Source organism: Oxyura jamaicensis, chromosome Z (genome assembly GCF_011077185.1).
Source record: "Oxyura jamaicensis isolate SHBP4307 breed ruddy duck chromosome Z, BPBGC_Ojam_1.0, whole genome shotgun sequence".
Classification (NCBI taxonomy): domain Eukaryota; kingdom Metazoa; phylum Chordata; class Aves; order Anseriformes; family Anatidae; genus Oxyura; species Oxyura jamaicensis.
The window spans coordinates 61,438,267-61,453,691 of NC_048926.1; the positions used below are offsets into that span (position 1 = coordinate 61,438,267).

Consider the following 15,425-nt stretch of genomic DNA (forward strand, 5'->3'; position numbering starts at 1 on the left):
TCAGAGATTTGTAGAAGCAGAAAATACTCAGAAGTTGTGCATAGGCAAAAATCACAAATCATCATAAAAACTGAATATGATGGAAGTTATTAAGGATTTTATAGTTCTAAGACACTCAGTCAATATAAATCTCTCTCACATTTCTGTATGGCAAGTAGAGTTTTAACATTGGAGATGTAAGAGAAATAACTTGCTAAAAGCTGGACAGAATGTTAATTTCAGAAATGGGAAAATTGTTAGAGTGTACTGAGACTTTTTTCTGTGCCTGATGGTGCACTGTGTGACAGCCTGTTATTATATACAAGTTATTGTCAGATTTATTAGAAACCCAACGACCCGCTGTTTTTGATGTTTGCAGTCATGCCTGTGTTTTATTGTGAAGAACACTTAAATTAAAATATGAATTAAGTAGTTCTGTTAGTAGAAGCTATTGTAGTAGTCACCTGTATTGAAATGAACTCTTCATATTGTCATTATAGGCAATAAATAAAAGGAGTTTTTGAACAAAAGTATGAAAATGTATTCATTTCAGGTGAGGGTGGCAAGAATTCAACAAATAGAGAAGGACATTCTTCGTATTCGACAGCTCCTGCAATCACAAGCAGCTGAAGCAGAGGTTAGTGAGCGTTTACTTGCTTTTTTTTTGATTGTGGTATGTATCTAATTAAAAAATCAAATCATTTCAGTAAGCTTGTAGGCAGGATTATTTGCATCAACTGGTGATGTCACAGTTAATGAATTAGTCAATATACATAGGCTTTTACTTGTTCTCTTACCCATTAACTGATGGTGAAAATACTTGGATTACTCTTTATGTTATTATTGAACTCGAGTCACTAATGATAAGTCAGTTAAAAGTTCAACCAGCAAGTTCAGTTAAAAGGTGAAAGTGCAACGTATTACGAAGGCTGTGTCTTGGTTTTAGGAAATAATTATAACAACCACTTGTACATGCCTTAGCAAATAGAATTTCTAATAAGCAGCTTCTTGGTTTGCTTATCCCATGAGAGACAGAAGAAAAAAATTGAGTACAGCCTCAAACCTCTTAAAAGGCATATTTTTAGCATATAAGTATTGGGTTCTATATTAAGAAATACAAAATAATGTTTCCTGTAAATGACAAAGTCCATAGTAGTAATTGCCATTAGCAAAAACAGCTTTCACAGTGGAAATTCACTTAGAAGTTCAACGCAATTTCTTTTACTGGTAAATTAACTATAACTGTTATCTTGGATGTGAATATTTTAGGTTTTGTCTTCACCCAAAATAACTACAGTGAGAGTTCAGAACAACATTTAAATTCTTAAGGGATGTATATTTTTCCATTTGTGAAAGTAATGTTTTCATAATTTCAAGATGTGGGGGAAAATCTCCTATTATAAGTGAAGCTGACAGAAGTGTGTATAATTAAAACTACCTGGTCTTTTTATACATTAGCCAATCCAGGTGCTTATGCACATTGATGAGATACCCCCTGAACCTTTTCTTCTCCAGGGCTGTATCTCGTGTGTATTCTGAGTAGATACCTGAAGAGGTTTAACTGTGCTTTGCTACAACACAGGACAGTTTCTGTTCTGGTTTTCTTTTTGTCCATTTCCCTGCTCTTGGGATTCTGAATTCCACTCTCTCATGGTGACTTGCAGCCAAGGCTGCCTTTGACTTTTATGTCTTCAGAAATTCTTCCTTGTTTGTGAATATTAGGTTCAGCAGGGCAGCTTTCGTTGTTTGCTCTTTGATTGCCTGTGTCAGGAAGCTGTCTTCGCATTGTTATATCCTTCTGTACAGCCCTTCCAGCAGATGTCATGATGGTTAAAGTCCCCTGTGAAGGCCTGGCCCTGTATACACAATGCTTCCTCCAGTTGTTTGGAAAAGGTCTCGTCTATTTCTTCTTCCTATAGCAGATACCCACTACAGCAGCACCCATGTTGATCTCCAGCTGATCTTCACCCATAAGCTCCTGACTGACTGCTACCCATCAAGGCACAACTCCAAGCATTGCACCTGTTCTCCTCACCTTCCCAGCCTGTGCTTCCTACAAGGTCTTTACCCGCAGGTCACAGCCATCCAGTCAAGTCAGCTATCCCACTACATCTCTTTGAATCCGAGGAGTCCATAGCCCTACAATAGCACACAGACATTTTAACTCCTGCTCTTTGTTTCCCATGCTTGAGTGTAGAGGCATTTCAGAGAGGCACCCAAGCGAGCCAACTCCCCTGGTACGGGCTTGAGAGCTTTCCCCATATGGCTGTTTTGTATGCCTGTCCACAAAGGGATTCCACTTCCTTTGTCCTATGGACTGCCGTTGTGTTCCTTCCCATCAGTCAGGGCCAGTTGACTTGCCTACCCCATCCGCAGCTTCCTTCCTTGTTCTTTGAGGGATCACTCCCTTCCCTTGTTTCTGGTTTAAAGCTCTCCCTACCAGTTTGGCCAGCCTGTGATACTTTTGCCTCATTTGATCAGGTGGAACATGTCCCCAGAACATTTCTTTCTTACTCTGGTTTATAAAAAAAAAAAAAAAAGGCACAGTATTTTAGCCACACCTAAGGTCAAACATTCAAACAGCAATGAGATGGAACTACCTAATTAGAGAAGTTTTTGTCTTAGTTTTCTCTCCACTCCGTTTTTCAAATTACTTGGCTGCTGAATACGTACTAATTCTTCTGCTTTTTCAAAATTCTGTTATGGTGTCTTACCCATAAACCATCTGGTTGGCCGGTTGTACTACTGCATGTTTTAGGAGAGAGTTACCTGGGTGCTGGTGGTAAAGGAGGCAGTCACTGCATAGCTATTAATACTTCGGTGTAGTTTTAGTCATTTGATGGATGTGGCCATCCATCCTATTGAACAGCGTCTGGATCTAGCTGAAATTGGCTGGGGGCAAGAAGGAAGGTATTGGTGGTGAAATTGCAAAGTCCTTTTAACTGAAAACTGTAAACATGAGCCATTTATTATATTTCTGTTGTGCCTGTTACGATGCCCAACTTGAACGTGCTCCTTATGTTTATAAAGATCTACTGTCAATAATAAATGCCATAGCTTTAGATGCTGATAGGGTTGGCCTGTGTGGTTATGCCAATCATTACGGAATCTAAGAGCGATATATGCTGTAGAAAAAGACGATATATAATAATAGTAGTTTTGTGAAATAAATCAGCAAAGAAAACTTTAGCTCACATTTTAGCTCATGTGTAAGGCTTTGCAAATTGCCAGCTCTTGTAAATGCTGTTGGAGATAATTGAAGTAATTTACTTGCGAGTACCTCCCAGTTTCATAACAATTCTAATGTATCAAAATATTTTTTAAACTCTTCATAGCAAAGTTTGAAATCCTCTATAGAGTTAGGCCCCTTCACAGATAGAACGTTTTTGCTGTCAGTTACAAATCTGAAATTGTATTTAAAAGAAAAATGCAATTTCTTGTCAAGTACTTAATAGGGGGGGGTTCGATTTGTTACAGTGGCACAGGCCTATCTGTCACTTGAAATGTGAACGTTCCATTGTACAGTGTTGCTGTAGATAAAATGCAAAGGATTTTTTGCATATGGAGATAAATGCTTTGCAAACTTCAAACTGTTTAAACTGTAATAGGCAGGCATCCTCTGAAAGATTTAACTGACTGCTTCTTTTTTTTCCTTCCGACTCAGGGGAAGCAAAACTGTTTAAGTCTTCTGGCTTGTTTTTGTTTCTTGAGGTGTTCTCCGTCTTACGTTCTTATTCACACCTGTATGTGTATAATCGTACTTACTATGGAGCTATGGCATATTTTATGCTCTCTGGAAAATAAGAGTCTGTAGTTTTCAACGTACAGAAAATTATAGGGTAGTTGAATATTGTGGAAAAAAAAGATCTGTGTATGGAAAATTATTTAGTGCTAATAAATACACGAGACTATTTCAACAGTTCATCTTTACAAGATATTAAGTGCAATTATTTGTAATTTGTTGTCTTTGCAAAAATGCAGATGTACTTTTCTACTCGTAAATACGGCAAAATTACTTGTCAAGTGATAGTTGTTGACTTCAGCAGCATTTAGAGCATAGTGACAAATGGAGGGAACACCTCCATCTTGCTCTTACAGGTACATGCAGTCTTACACTATTCCACTACAAAAGCAAACAAGCATACGTGGTAATTTAAAACTTTAGAGTTACTTTTGGATGCCCGAATTCAGAAATGACAGACCTTGAAGCTCTATGGATGACTGATGAGACAATATAACGTGTTGAACTCATGCACGTTCTGAATGCACACTAATGTTTAAAACAAGATAAGCCTTGCTTTTATAACTGTTAAGAATGGCCTTATAATTGTGAATGAGTTTGGATGTAATGTTGACTTCTTTTTGTAGTGGCATATTTTGAGAGCTTTTTGGGGGAAGAGGAAGCCACCTCTTTTCATAAATAGCTTGTGGAAAATAAAATTGATATGAATGGGAAGAGAGGAACAGAGAATGCTGAGTAGAGTCCTGCTTTTGGTGTCAGGGAATAAAGTATCTCCCTGTTTGTGCTTTAGTTATATTAACACTATTTAATAAATGTACCATCATCATCATCCATAAAAAAAAAAAAAAAAAAAAAAATGTGCCCCAAATCCAGAACTATTTTTCGATAGATAACCTTATCCCCTAGGGTAACACGGCAATTTATGAGCCGTATTAATGAACGGTTCTGCTTTTCACCTTTAGGTACGTTAAATACTACTTTCTCCATGAGATTGAAAATTATTTGGTGGCTGGAAAATTGTTACAGTGGAGGCTTAGATCTAGATTTTATGTCAAACTCATCATTACACTTTATTCAAGACTGAAAATACTGTGAGAGAGGGAGAGTCATCATACTGTATTCATACTGATCTTGATTGAGTCCCAGTACTCCTGTACTGGGAACCAAAATGTCTTCAGTCATGGTATGAGCATCCAGAGCAATATAATCTCATACACAGACAGAGATGGTGAGTTTTTAAATTACAATTCAGATTTAAAAGAACAGTAACGCTGTCTCCAGAAAAGCGTTCTGAATTTTGCCTTGTGAGTTAGAAGGCCAATCTGATACTCAGTTTCCATAACTGAGCATATCATGTTAAGAAAAATGTTACCAATCATGAATCCCAATTTTTTTAAATTACTTTATGTAATGCTAGTGTTCTTTGACATATTTTCTTCTATTAGCCTATAAGTATATGATTTATTTTTTAATGTTTATCCCAAATGATTGCCAAACATGTAGTTACTGTTTTTGAATCTCTGTTCAACACTAAACATTTTCTGGGTTTGAGGTTCTAATGTCTTTATAGGAACAAAATAAAAGAGTGTATAATGGGGATAAGTAAGAGTTTGATTACCATACACCTAACGAGGGTAACTTTTTTCAGGTAACCAAAAAAGTTTCAGTTTGTGCACATTGAAGAAAAGTATGTTTCTCCTGAAAGTAAGAGAGAAATTTCCATACAGCTAGATGGGGTAGACTGTGCTGTGATAAGCTGTACTGCTCAAAAACATTGTAGGGCCCCATGGAAACTGAATTGAATATAGCAACTGTTAACAAATAATTTAACAAATGAAATGAATGTAAGTGTATGGTGGTAGTCTCTGAGTCTAAAAAGTGAGGCTTAGTATCAAAACTAATTTGCCAGGAGCTGGATTCAGTGATCCTGTGTGTCCCTTCCAAATCGGGATATTCTATCATTCTATGACTCTGTAAGAATAATCATGCTTTTGAGGTAGGACAATACCTTTTCAACTCCAGACTTCAAACTAATTCCAAGGACAGGCTTATGTGTTGTTCTGAAAAGCTGGGACATTTTAAGCATAGTAGTGGATGATGCTGGATATTCATGTGCTTCATAACTGCTTGGTTATTCTGTTTGCTTTTTTAAAGGAGCTGTATTTAAAGGCCTGATTTTGGTGTTGATCTCCTGATGTCTCTCAGTGGTGGGGACTACTGGTTTGATTTCTGTGTACTTGTACAGAAAAATGGGTCTCCTTAAGAAACTGAAACATGCATCTGTATCAGGTTGCTGTATCAATTTAATTTATTTTGGTTGTATATGATCAGGTTGATACAGCATCAAGGATATAGCAATTTTATTTGCATCAAAGCAGTTATTCTTATGCTGTTTGTCTTTAAAATTTAGAATGATCCTTACTATACAGGTGGCCTTCTTTTCACCCAGAATTTGTTTGTCTGTGATTGTGAGGCTTAATTTAACTGTGCTAGCCTAGTCTCCAGCAAATGCACGGATCACGTGACAGTGCAGGGAAGACAGTTGTTTGCTCCAATTCTGTTACATTTCTGATAGCGACGTGAGCACAGCTGGTGGAAAATGGTGTTCCAGTGTCTCACAGCAAATCCTTTGTCTTGCAGGGCTGTAATCCTCAGAGGACATGCTTCACTTTCATCCTGCAGTTTTTCTAAGACGCTCAGCTGTTAATTATTGAGACTAAGTGTTGCGAAATACAAAGTACTGTTCAACGGCTTTGTGAAGATGCAGCATTGATGCATTCACAGTCTAGAGAGCTTTGAATGATTGCATGCTTCATTTCTGAATATAATTTCATAAACTCTTATATTAACAGAGAGCACCTCAAAGCAAGCATGATGCAGGTTCCCATGATACTGAGAGGCAGAGTGAAGGTCAAGGAGCAGCAGAAATCAGTATGCCAACTAGCAGTACTGGTCAGGTAAATTGATTATTCTTGTTTCTTGATGTTATATTTTTTATTTGGTGATGTTGCACATAAATAATGTGGATGTAGTGGTACTGGAAATGTTTAGTGCTTATTTATTGATATAAACCTTACAGTGTTTGTATGCCTACTCGTTTTAAAAAGATTTGGTTTTCTTCATTCCATCTAGAAATTAGTAATTACTTGTATTCTTTAGAAGGAAATGTTTTTATAAGATGAAGTATAAGCATTCTATAATGCAGGGAGTGGTTTTCTTTTGTTTAAATAATTAATGACCTTGATACTAGGATGGATATAACAAAAATGACTAGAGAAAATACTATTTTATTGTAGGTGAACTGTAACATTAGCAGTATTTTGTAGTTAGGAGAAATGGCTCAATTTTACTTTATAAATTATCACTGAAATGTGATAATGTGATTTTAAAGATAAGATTCAAATGGCAAGTTTATCATTAGTGTTTCTTTAATACTATTTCAGATAAAGATTTGAAACAGTAGTATCAATGTAGTATCAACCTGGAAGTGTGCTAAATGTTTTTTTAAATGCTTCTAAACAGTCGGCCGTTGTTCTTCATTATATTAGTGGGTTTACATTTTGGGTGTTAAATTAAATTCTTTCTGTCCTTTTAAAAAAATACTTATCAAACCTTCAACGGCTAAAAATACTTTCATTTATTTACTGTGCACTAACGTTCATTCACTTCAATGATCTCCAACTTTAGCTGAGACATTCCCATCAGTAATGTATATTACTAAACTTCACACTACAAAACTGATAGTTGAATTCATATGCAAAATATTTCTGCTGCTTTGGGGAAATAGAATTCTTTTAATCCTCCTGAAAGTATCATGGACAAGACTTATCAGAAAGAATATAAATTGTGGTTTGGTTAGAATATTTCATTTGATTAAACATTAAGCACAGCTCATAATTTTGCTTTTGAAATATATTTGATCACCATTTAGAATTAAGTTCTATCGGCCATATCTGAAAATTGCATGAGGCTCTGACTCTAATTCTTATGACAGCTTTATTGTGTGGGAAAAAAATAGTTCAGCACTGCTTTGAAGCTGAAAGCATAATATGCTTGAATAATTGATGCATTGTGGTGGTATCATCTGTCCTCATTGTATGAATCAGGAGTTATTTTGGAGAACAGATACTTTACAGGGAAGGAAGAAAGAAGGGATTGTCATGTCCTGGCAGACTTACTCAAGTGGAGGATTCATTCATTCTTCATTTGAGGTCCTATGTTTGGGATTTTAGCGATTGGAATTTTGCCTCATAAAAATATTTAAAACATGCATATTATTTCCTCCTGGAGACTGATAGATCCAGGGCTCTGAATTTGTGTTCTAGAGACATCTGGGGATTATTTACTTGCAATGCAAGTCCAGAGAGAAAAGGCTTAATGGATTGGGCAATATCATTTATTTGTGACAAACCAGCTGAATGTTATTTTTCTTTCAGCAGTCACTATTAAGTGGAGTGCAAGAAGTTTTAACGAAATAATATGGGTCTAATTGTTTTTGTAACCCCATCTACTAACATTAATGGCTGTTAATTCAAATGCTGCCAGTTGAAGCTGAGATTTTTCAGGATTCAGTTTTGTCCCTTTCATCTTTCAGCTATGTTCTCTTCCATTATGCTCGGTGTCCTGGCACTGAAGAGAAGTTTTTCCATTCCTTTGTTTTGCAAGATTTGCAAAGGAATTCAGTTAGGTTGTCTACTTCATTAACAAAATACAACAAAAAATAGGGAAAATTACCTGACTGACAGGAAAGATAACAAGCATAGTAAAACAAACAATGAGTGAATAACAGTGAGCTATAACAAGAGAAAACAAGATGAAGCAGACAAATAGGAGACGGTTTAAAATGAGAAAGTCCTACACAAGAATGGTCATTATAATATTTGTTTGTAACTTTTCACTTTCTCAGATGAATGGCTACACATTTCCTACACTAATTCTTTCAAATCAGTCTTTAAGAGCCATTGAAGAAAAAAGATAGTTACATTTCTTTTGGGCCTCCTGGCATCCTGCAAGTAGCAAGGCCACATGATGGCTCTGAATGAAATAGTTACGGGCACAAAAATAACTACAGTTTGGGAGAAACAATAGGAAAAGTACAATATTTCTGTCTGTACTGTGGTGAACTTGTGAACTTGTGAACATGAACATGTAGTACTCCAAACTTCCATCTTTTTTACTGTATTGAATCAGATGATCATAGTGAATTTAGCAGTGGATAATTTTTGCATGTACATTATGTTAAATTTGTAATCCTCTGAATGTATTCTGAGGTCAAAATGATATGAAAGGATTGGTCAGCGTAAAAATATTGGGGTCCTTTCCCATATTCACAGCATCACAGGTTATTAAAGTGAGTAATTCAAAAAGTAAAATATAGTTTTCATGTTAAGCTTAAAGATTTTGAATTTTTCTCATATTCAACAGAGAACATAAGGGCTTGTTTACATTGGAAATATATATTGGATTAAATTAATATATGACTTTAAATCATTCTAGTTACAACTTTTTAGCATCCTGTGCTAGTACTTATTATGGAATATGTATGAATGTTCTGGATTCAAATGGAGAGTGAAATAAGTATAATAATGTTTTTAAATGTTCCAGTATAACTAGATTTTCTGTTTAAACAAACTACATGAAGCTATTTCCTACTTTTATTTATACTCACTTTCAGCTTCAAATTTAAGATATTGAACTGTATGAATAGCAAATACTCTGAGAGGAATATTTGTCTTCTTTCTTTATAGTGCACCTTGTAACACAAATTATTTCAAAGTGTCTTTCATACAGTTTTCTTCAGTGTTTCATGTTTTAATTGAAAAAAAAATAGTGATACTCATTGGTCCAGATAGCTTGACAATATTGTTTTGATAATTACGCTAATAATTTCATGAACACATTTTAGCTTTTGGGCAGGATCAGCAAAGGATTGTTGACTACCTCAGTAAAGCAGTGTTTTAATACTAAGCGAGCATTTACAGTTCCTATTGCTGATTTCCACTGAGGTATTCAGGTATTCTCAACTAGGTATGCAGGCACCCCCTTGGATATTTTTGCCCTGATTGCATAGTCAGTATGCTGCTAACTACTTTTAATTTTGTAATTGAATCTAATTTTAAATTAGGTTATTACAAGTCATTAGATTAAAAGATCTGTCTTTAAAATATGTTATTTCATCAGTAGCATTTTAAATGTCACTGATACGGTCCACTGATACTTATGGTTTTTCGTAGGAGTTGTGTGGCTTCTGTGATTCCTTCACAGTTAGTGTTTAAAAACAGCTAGAATATGAAGTAATTTTTCAGCTTCTGGAGTTTTTTTTGTTTGGGCTGTGATGTAGAGAGAACAAACATGATTCCAGATACAGATGTATCATATCATCATCTTATGATCATGGTGGGTAACATAATTACCTAGGTATGTATAACAGATTCAGAACTTTTAGGAAGTTGTCTTCCTTCTGCTATCAGTTGCTGTTAGAGCTAATACAGGGAAAAAAAGACACTATGGACAACAGAGATCTGGGTTGAGGTCAACAGAGCACTAGGGAGATGTAAATCTTCTAAGACACTCATCTCATTTGCAAGACAAGATGAAGTTCACCAATACAGAAATGAAATAAATAGAGCAATGTTCTCTTAAAGTGTTCACTATTCAACTGTATTTTTAAGTTCCCTAAACTGAATGGGGAGGGAGGGACATAGTAAAGGAAACTTGACAGACAGTAAGCAGAGAAAACGATCATCAACAACAAAAAAAGTTGATAGCAAAGGTGGAAAAGGAAAAATACACAAAATAGATTGAAAGATGGCAAATATCCTAACAGTAGTTCTTGCTACAATAGGGAGGGACATTCACAATAATGTCTAAGAAAATTGCAGCAAGTAGTGTCAGTGTTGTTTTACAACTTTTCATTAAAAATAAAACTGATTCATCCATTTGTAATTTGCTTTCAACATGGACAAATTCAAGTATGGTTACTCCTTGTCCAGATGAATCTCTTAACTTGTCAGTTTCTGCTTATCTGATTGATTGTATTCTGAAGATGTAGGCATATTCTTAGGCAGTCTGTAATCTGACAAAAGTAAAAGCTGCTTTTTTCTCTCCATAAAAATCATTATTCAGCGTCCTGCAAAGACCAGTTCTCCCTTTCCTCGATGAAAATAGGAATTATAAAAGAATCCCATTGAAAATAGAACTCCATTGAGACTGAATTTGGGGAGAAGTGGTTAATAAACCCCACTTAACAGTGACATCTAAGTAGTGTAAGGGCAGGGAGGAACTAACTTACCCAAAATACGTTGACAGTTCACCACTATAAATATGATTTCATGATCCAGTGCTGAAATGGAATTAGACAGTAGTTGTTTTTTCAGCTAGACTTCATGTTATACTGAATTGTTGTTTAAATTTGTAGGGTTCTGCTGCTCGAATGGACCATGAGACAGCCAGTGTTATGAGCTCTAGTAATAACTATTCTGTTCCTCGCAGACTGACAAGTCATCTGGGTACCAAGGTAACCGAAGATTACAAACCACAGGTCGCTAATGCTACATTTTACTAATACAATAATCTCATTGTTTCTGCCAGTAGTACTAATATTAGTTGAATAATCTATCCACCTATAGCCATTTTATGGAGATAAAACTTAATATTTTTCAGCTTTTAAAATGCATCCACAGAAACCCTCTTTTTCTTAACTTATTGATGATCAGTTAATAGTTACTACAGCAAGGACAAAGCAATTGCTAGAAATTACTGCAGTATTTTAAAACTCTGATGTTGATATATACTCCATGATGAAAACTAACCCTTTTAAAACCAGTTCTTGAAACACTTTTACAGAGACCAAACTCACAAAACAGATGTGATTGCTAAGAAATTAAATAGACCAGAATTTTTTAAAAAGTCATGTAAACCATTCACAGTAATGTCTGTTCACAATAGAGTGCACTCAAAGGTGTATGTGCAGCATAAAAAGAGAGGGGAAAAATGTGTAAATCTGTAACACACAATTAAGTTCATGAACCGCTGCAGTTCATATTGCCTCTGGAATCAGCAGTAGTATAGATGGGGTGCTAAGCCTGGTCTTCTGGGAAGCAGGGGCTATTACTAAATTGGCATAGTATTAACTAATTTGGTCTTTAAATAGGTTGTTGTAATAGATTTTCTGCCCCGCATTGTATGCATGTAGCAAGTTAATGTGACATCAGGTAGCTAGTTTACAAGTTTTCATTGCAAATCATAGAATTCCTAGAAGTTACAAGAGGATAGCCCTGAATGCAAGGAAAGATGCTGAGTGTGGAAGGATACAGGCAAAGAAATAGGCTGAACATACTCTGCTGTGGGTAAGAAAAGTTTAGTAGTAATGCATGAGAAGAGAGGAAAGTTGCAGGAATTCTAAGTAGAGAATTATGCATTTACAGATACAGAAAGATATGCCTCTGCAGTGTGTGTATACAGAGAGAGGGAGAGAGGGAATATACTTTACAGTTTTTCCTATACTGTGTTTGCCACAACTTGGAGGTCAGATTCTGGTGGCTTCAGCTTTATTCTCTGACAGAAACTTTGCCTTCCAATTAACAGTAACTGTGGATTAAAACTGCAACTTGAAAACATCTGTCAAAAGGCATGCATAAAGCAGATTAAATTCACTCTCTTTTACGAATCCAAGCACTTTGTTTTAATGCTACATAATAATTTTCCCAGACCAAGAATCTCCAAACCGGGATGCTAGACTGTAATAAAACTGGCTACAGGACTATTTCCGTGGATTTTGCATGGAATCATATAGTTCCGTAAATTTTAAGATTTCCCTTGTTCCAGCAATCCTATGGTATTTAGGGAAATACACATTACCAGACTCTCTGCTTAGTCTACTCACTGCCATTCAATTTTTATATAACTAGGTATTGGTAGTTACCTTCAGACACATTAGAATTGTTTTTGAAACAAAAGCATTCGTTGGTCTAGTAACTAGCGCAAAAATCTAATTAGTGTTAGAAAATTTTGTTTAGCAGTCCAAAGTGCCATTTCTTAGCATATTGTAAAGAAACTCCGCCTGCTATTTCACAGTTCCCTTTAGTAGTTCCTTTATGTTGTACTGTGATTCTGAATGTTGCTGTTTAGCATGGCTTTAGGAGTTTGGATAGAGTTCAGGAGTTCTAGATAGTATCTAAATTACCTTCTACATCATATTATTCTAACAGTTCTAACAGTTCACTGCAAGAACCAAGTGTATTTCTCATTATAAGGCTACTAGGGAAGAAAAGAGGATGGGATAGACAAGCCAAATAGTGCATTGGGATCCCTCAAGAACTGCTGATTTTTGCTGTGAATTTTTCTTGCTCCAAGTTAAATGTGTAGTGCTAGGTTTATATGGCTTTATTTAGTTCTACAGATGCTCGGTACTTACATGATATGTAGTAAAAGAGCATTTGTTATCTTTTCTGGTTTTGTCCCTGTAAAGAGTTACTTTAACTCTTCAGTTTTGCATTTGCTGTAAGTAGTGCAGTCTGTAAGCAAGTCACTCATTGTGACAAAAAATGGTTAGTTAATTTGAAAATTTTACATGAAAATTTTATGTAGATGCAACATTGTTTTAGTACAATGTAAATTAAAAGTTTATGTAATCACTTTTATCCTGCCTCAAATAATTGTATTTAATGAGATGTAGAAAATAATTTCTCACTGAAGAGCATCCATACGTGAAAATGCGATTCATACATGATTTTTGAGATATAATTAATTTTAAATATACTTTAACTGTCTCAAACTAAAATATTTTCATTACTATGTTTCATTAATCTTTCTGTACAATGGAAAGTAAGAAGTCTTCACCATTTGACTTACAGATTAATAGAGCTGCTTACAGTTACCACCCACTTATTCTAGCTATTTAATCACTAAATGAGATTTATTAAGGTTATAAATGGTGAAGTAGTGATAAAAGTTAATTATTTCTAAGTAGCACAAATTCTTGCAGCATTAAATTAATTGTTTGGTTGGGGTTTTGTTGCTCATGTGTACCATTCAGATTTCATTATAATTTATTTTAATATGTAGTTTTTAAATATAACTGTATTTTTTAAAATCATTTGACCTGCAGGTGGAAATGGTGTACTCACTGTTATCAATGCTCGGTACTCATGATAAAGATGACATGTCAAGAACATTGCTAGCAATGTCCAGCTCCCAAGACAGCTGCATAGCCATGCGTCAGTCTGGATGTCTTCCTCTCCTCATCCAGCTTTTACATGGCAACGATAAAGACTCTGTCTTGCTAGGGAACTCTCGTGGTAGTAAAGAGGCCCGTGCCAGAGCCAGCGCAGCACTACATAACATCATTCACTCCCAGCCTGATGATAAGCGAGGCAGACGGGAAATCCGCGTGCTCCATCTTTTGGAGCAGATTCGTGCTTACTGTGAAACATGTTGGGAATGGCAGGAAGCACATGAACAAGGCATGGACCAAGACAAAAACCCAAGTAGGTTCTTCAAGCTGTATACATTTTGAAAAACAGTCAGTTAACGAAAAATACAACATAATCTGAAATCATGTTGAATGCATGTAAGATTTCTTCTGTATATATATACATGTATATATATACGCATCTGCAAATAAATGCATGTGGGTGTATGTACAAATACACTTTTTAAGTTAAGGTAGCGTTAGGAAGTAGTACCTATTACAAATACGATGCCCTGTTCTTTCAAATCGTAAAGCTTCTGTATGCTTTCTAGATAAAAACTCTAGTGTTTTATATATATGATCTGTGAATTAAATTTCTACTTGCTCCTGATTTACATTTTGATGAGTAATGAAGGATATCTAAATAAATAAATAATCCCAAATTGTTCTTCAACCAGATGTATTTGCGAGATACACACATCATTCAGGAGAGAGGTACAGAGCACAAATTAAATAATCTCAATCTAGCCAATATAATATGAATTATTATTTATAATGTTGTACATGAGAAATATTTCAATATTAAAATACCAGAGATGTAGCAATGTAAATGAAATAAGAATTTTCTTAGGGAGCAGTTACAAAAAAGATTTAATCTGCATAATTTAACTGCTTTTCTGAATTGATTGCATTTTGTAAATACAGGTTGTAGGTGTCTCACAGAAGTACTACTGAAATCAGTGGGCTGCATCATAGGTTTTGGAGTTTACTGCCACAACCATTTTGCAAAATTTGGGCTCTGAACAACATGTACCAATACAATCTATGCATTAGCCAGTATGTAGCTCACAGAATTATGAATTTTAAAAATATGAAACAAAGGGGTTTAATTAAACATTCCTAAGGACTTAACACCCAAAGAAACAGCTTCACTTCAGGTGTTGTATTATTTAATGCCATGATAATATTTAAGCTTACTGATATCTTTCACAGAGATTTGTATTTTTCAAGAATAATAAGATAATTGGTACCAGAAGTTGTATTCCTAATTCAATACATACATTCATGATTCTCCTTGGTTTCTTTTTCAGCCTCAAGTATATTTCTAGTACTTATATGTCATCTTGGTTTTATGTAGATTTATTCAGGCATCTGTGTATACAGACGTAGTAGTAATATTCTGAAGTAACTGTCTGTTCTTGGATTAATAGGAAGATTAAAAACCCTGAACAAAATTGCAATTGATTTACCTTAAATTTAAATTCTCTTTGAAAAACCTTATATAAAGCTATA

The 15,425-nt window shown here is 35.2% G+C and overlaps 1 protein-coding gene across 4 annotated transcripts in view; it reads left to right on the top strand.

The window, feature by feature from the left end:
* The window catches only part of APC (APC regulator of WNT signaling pathway), a 76,662-nt gene that overhangs the window by 43,847 nt on the left and 17,390 nt on the right, over window positions 1-15,425 (top strand). For 2 of the 4 annotated variants that reach the window (XM_035310728.1, XM_035310729.1), the window contains 4 exons: window positions 533-616; window positions 6,574-6,678; window positions 11,139-11,261; window positions 13,830-14,208. In XM_035310728.1, coding sequence (XP_035166619.1) covers window positions 533-616; window positions 6,574-6,678; window positions 11,139-11,261; window positions 13,830-14,208 — 691 coding nt within the window. The remainder of the gene's footprint in view (window positions 1-532; window positions 617-6,573; window positions 6,679-11,138; window positions 11,262-13,829; window positions 14,209-15,425) is intronic. The other 2 variants (XM_035310730.1, XM_035310731.1) reach the window with 2 other exon arrangements.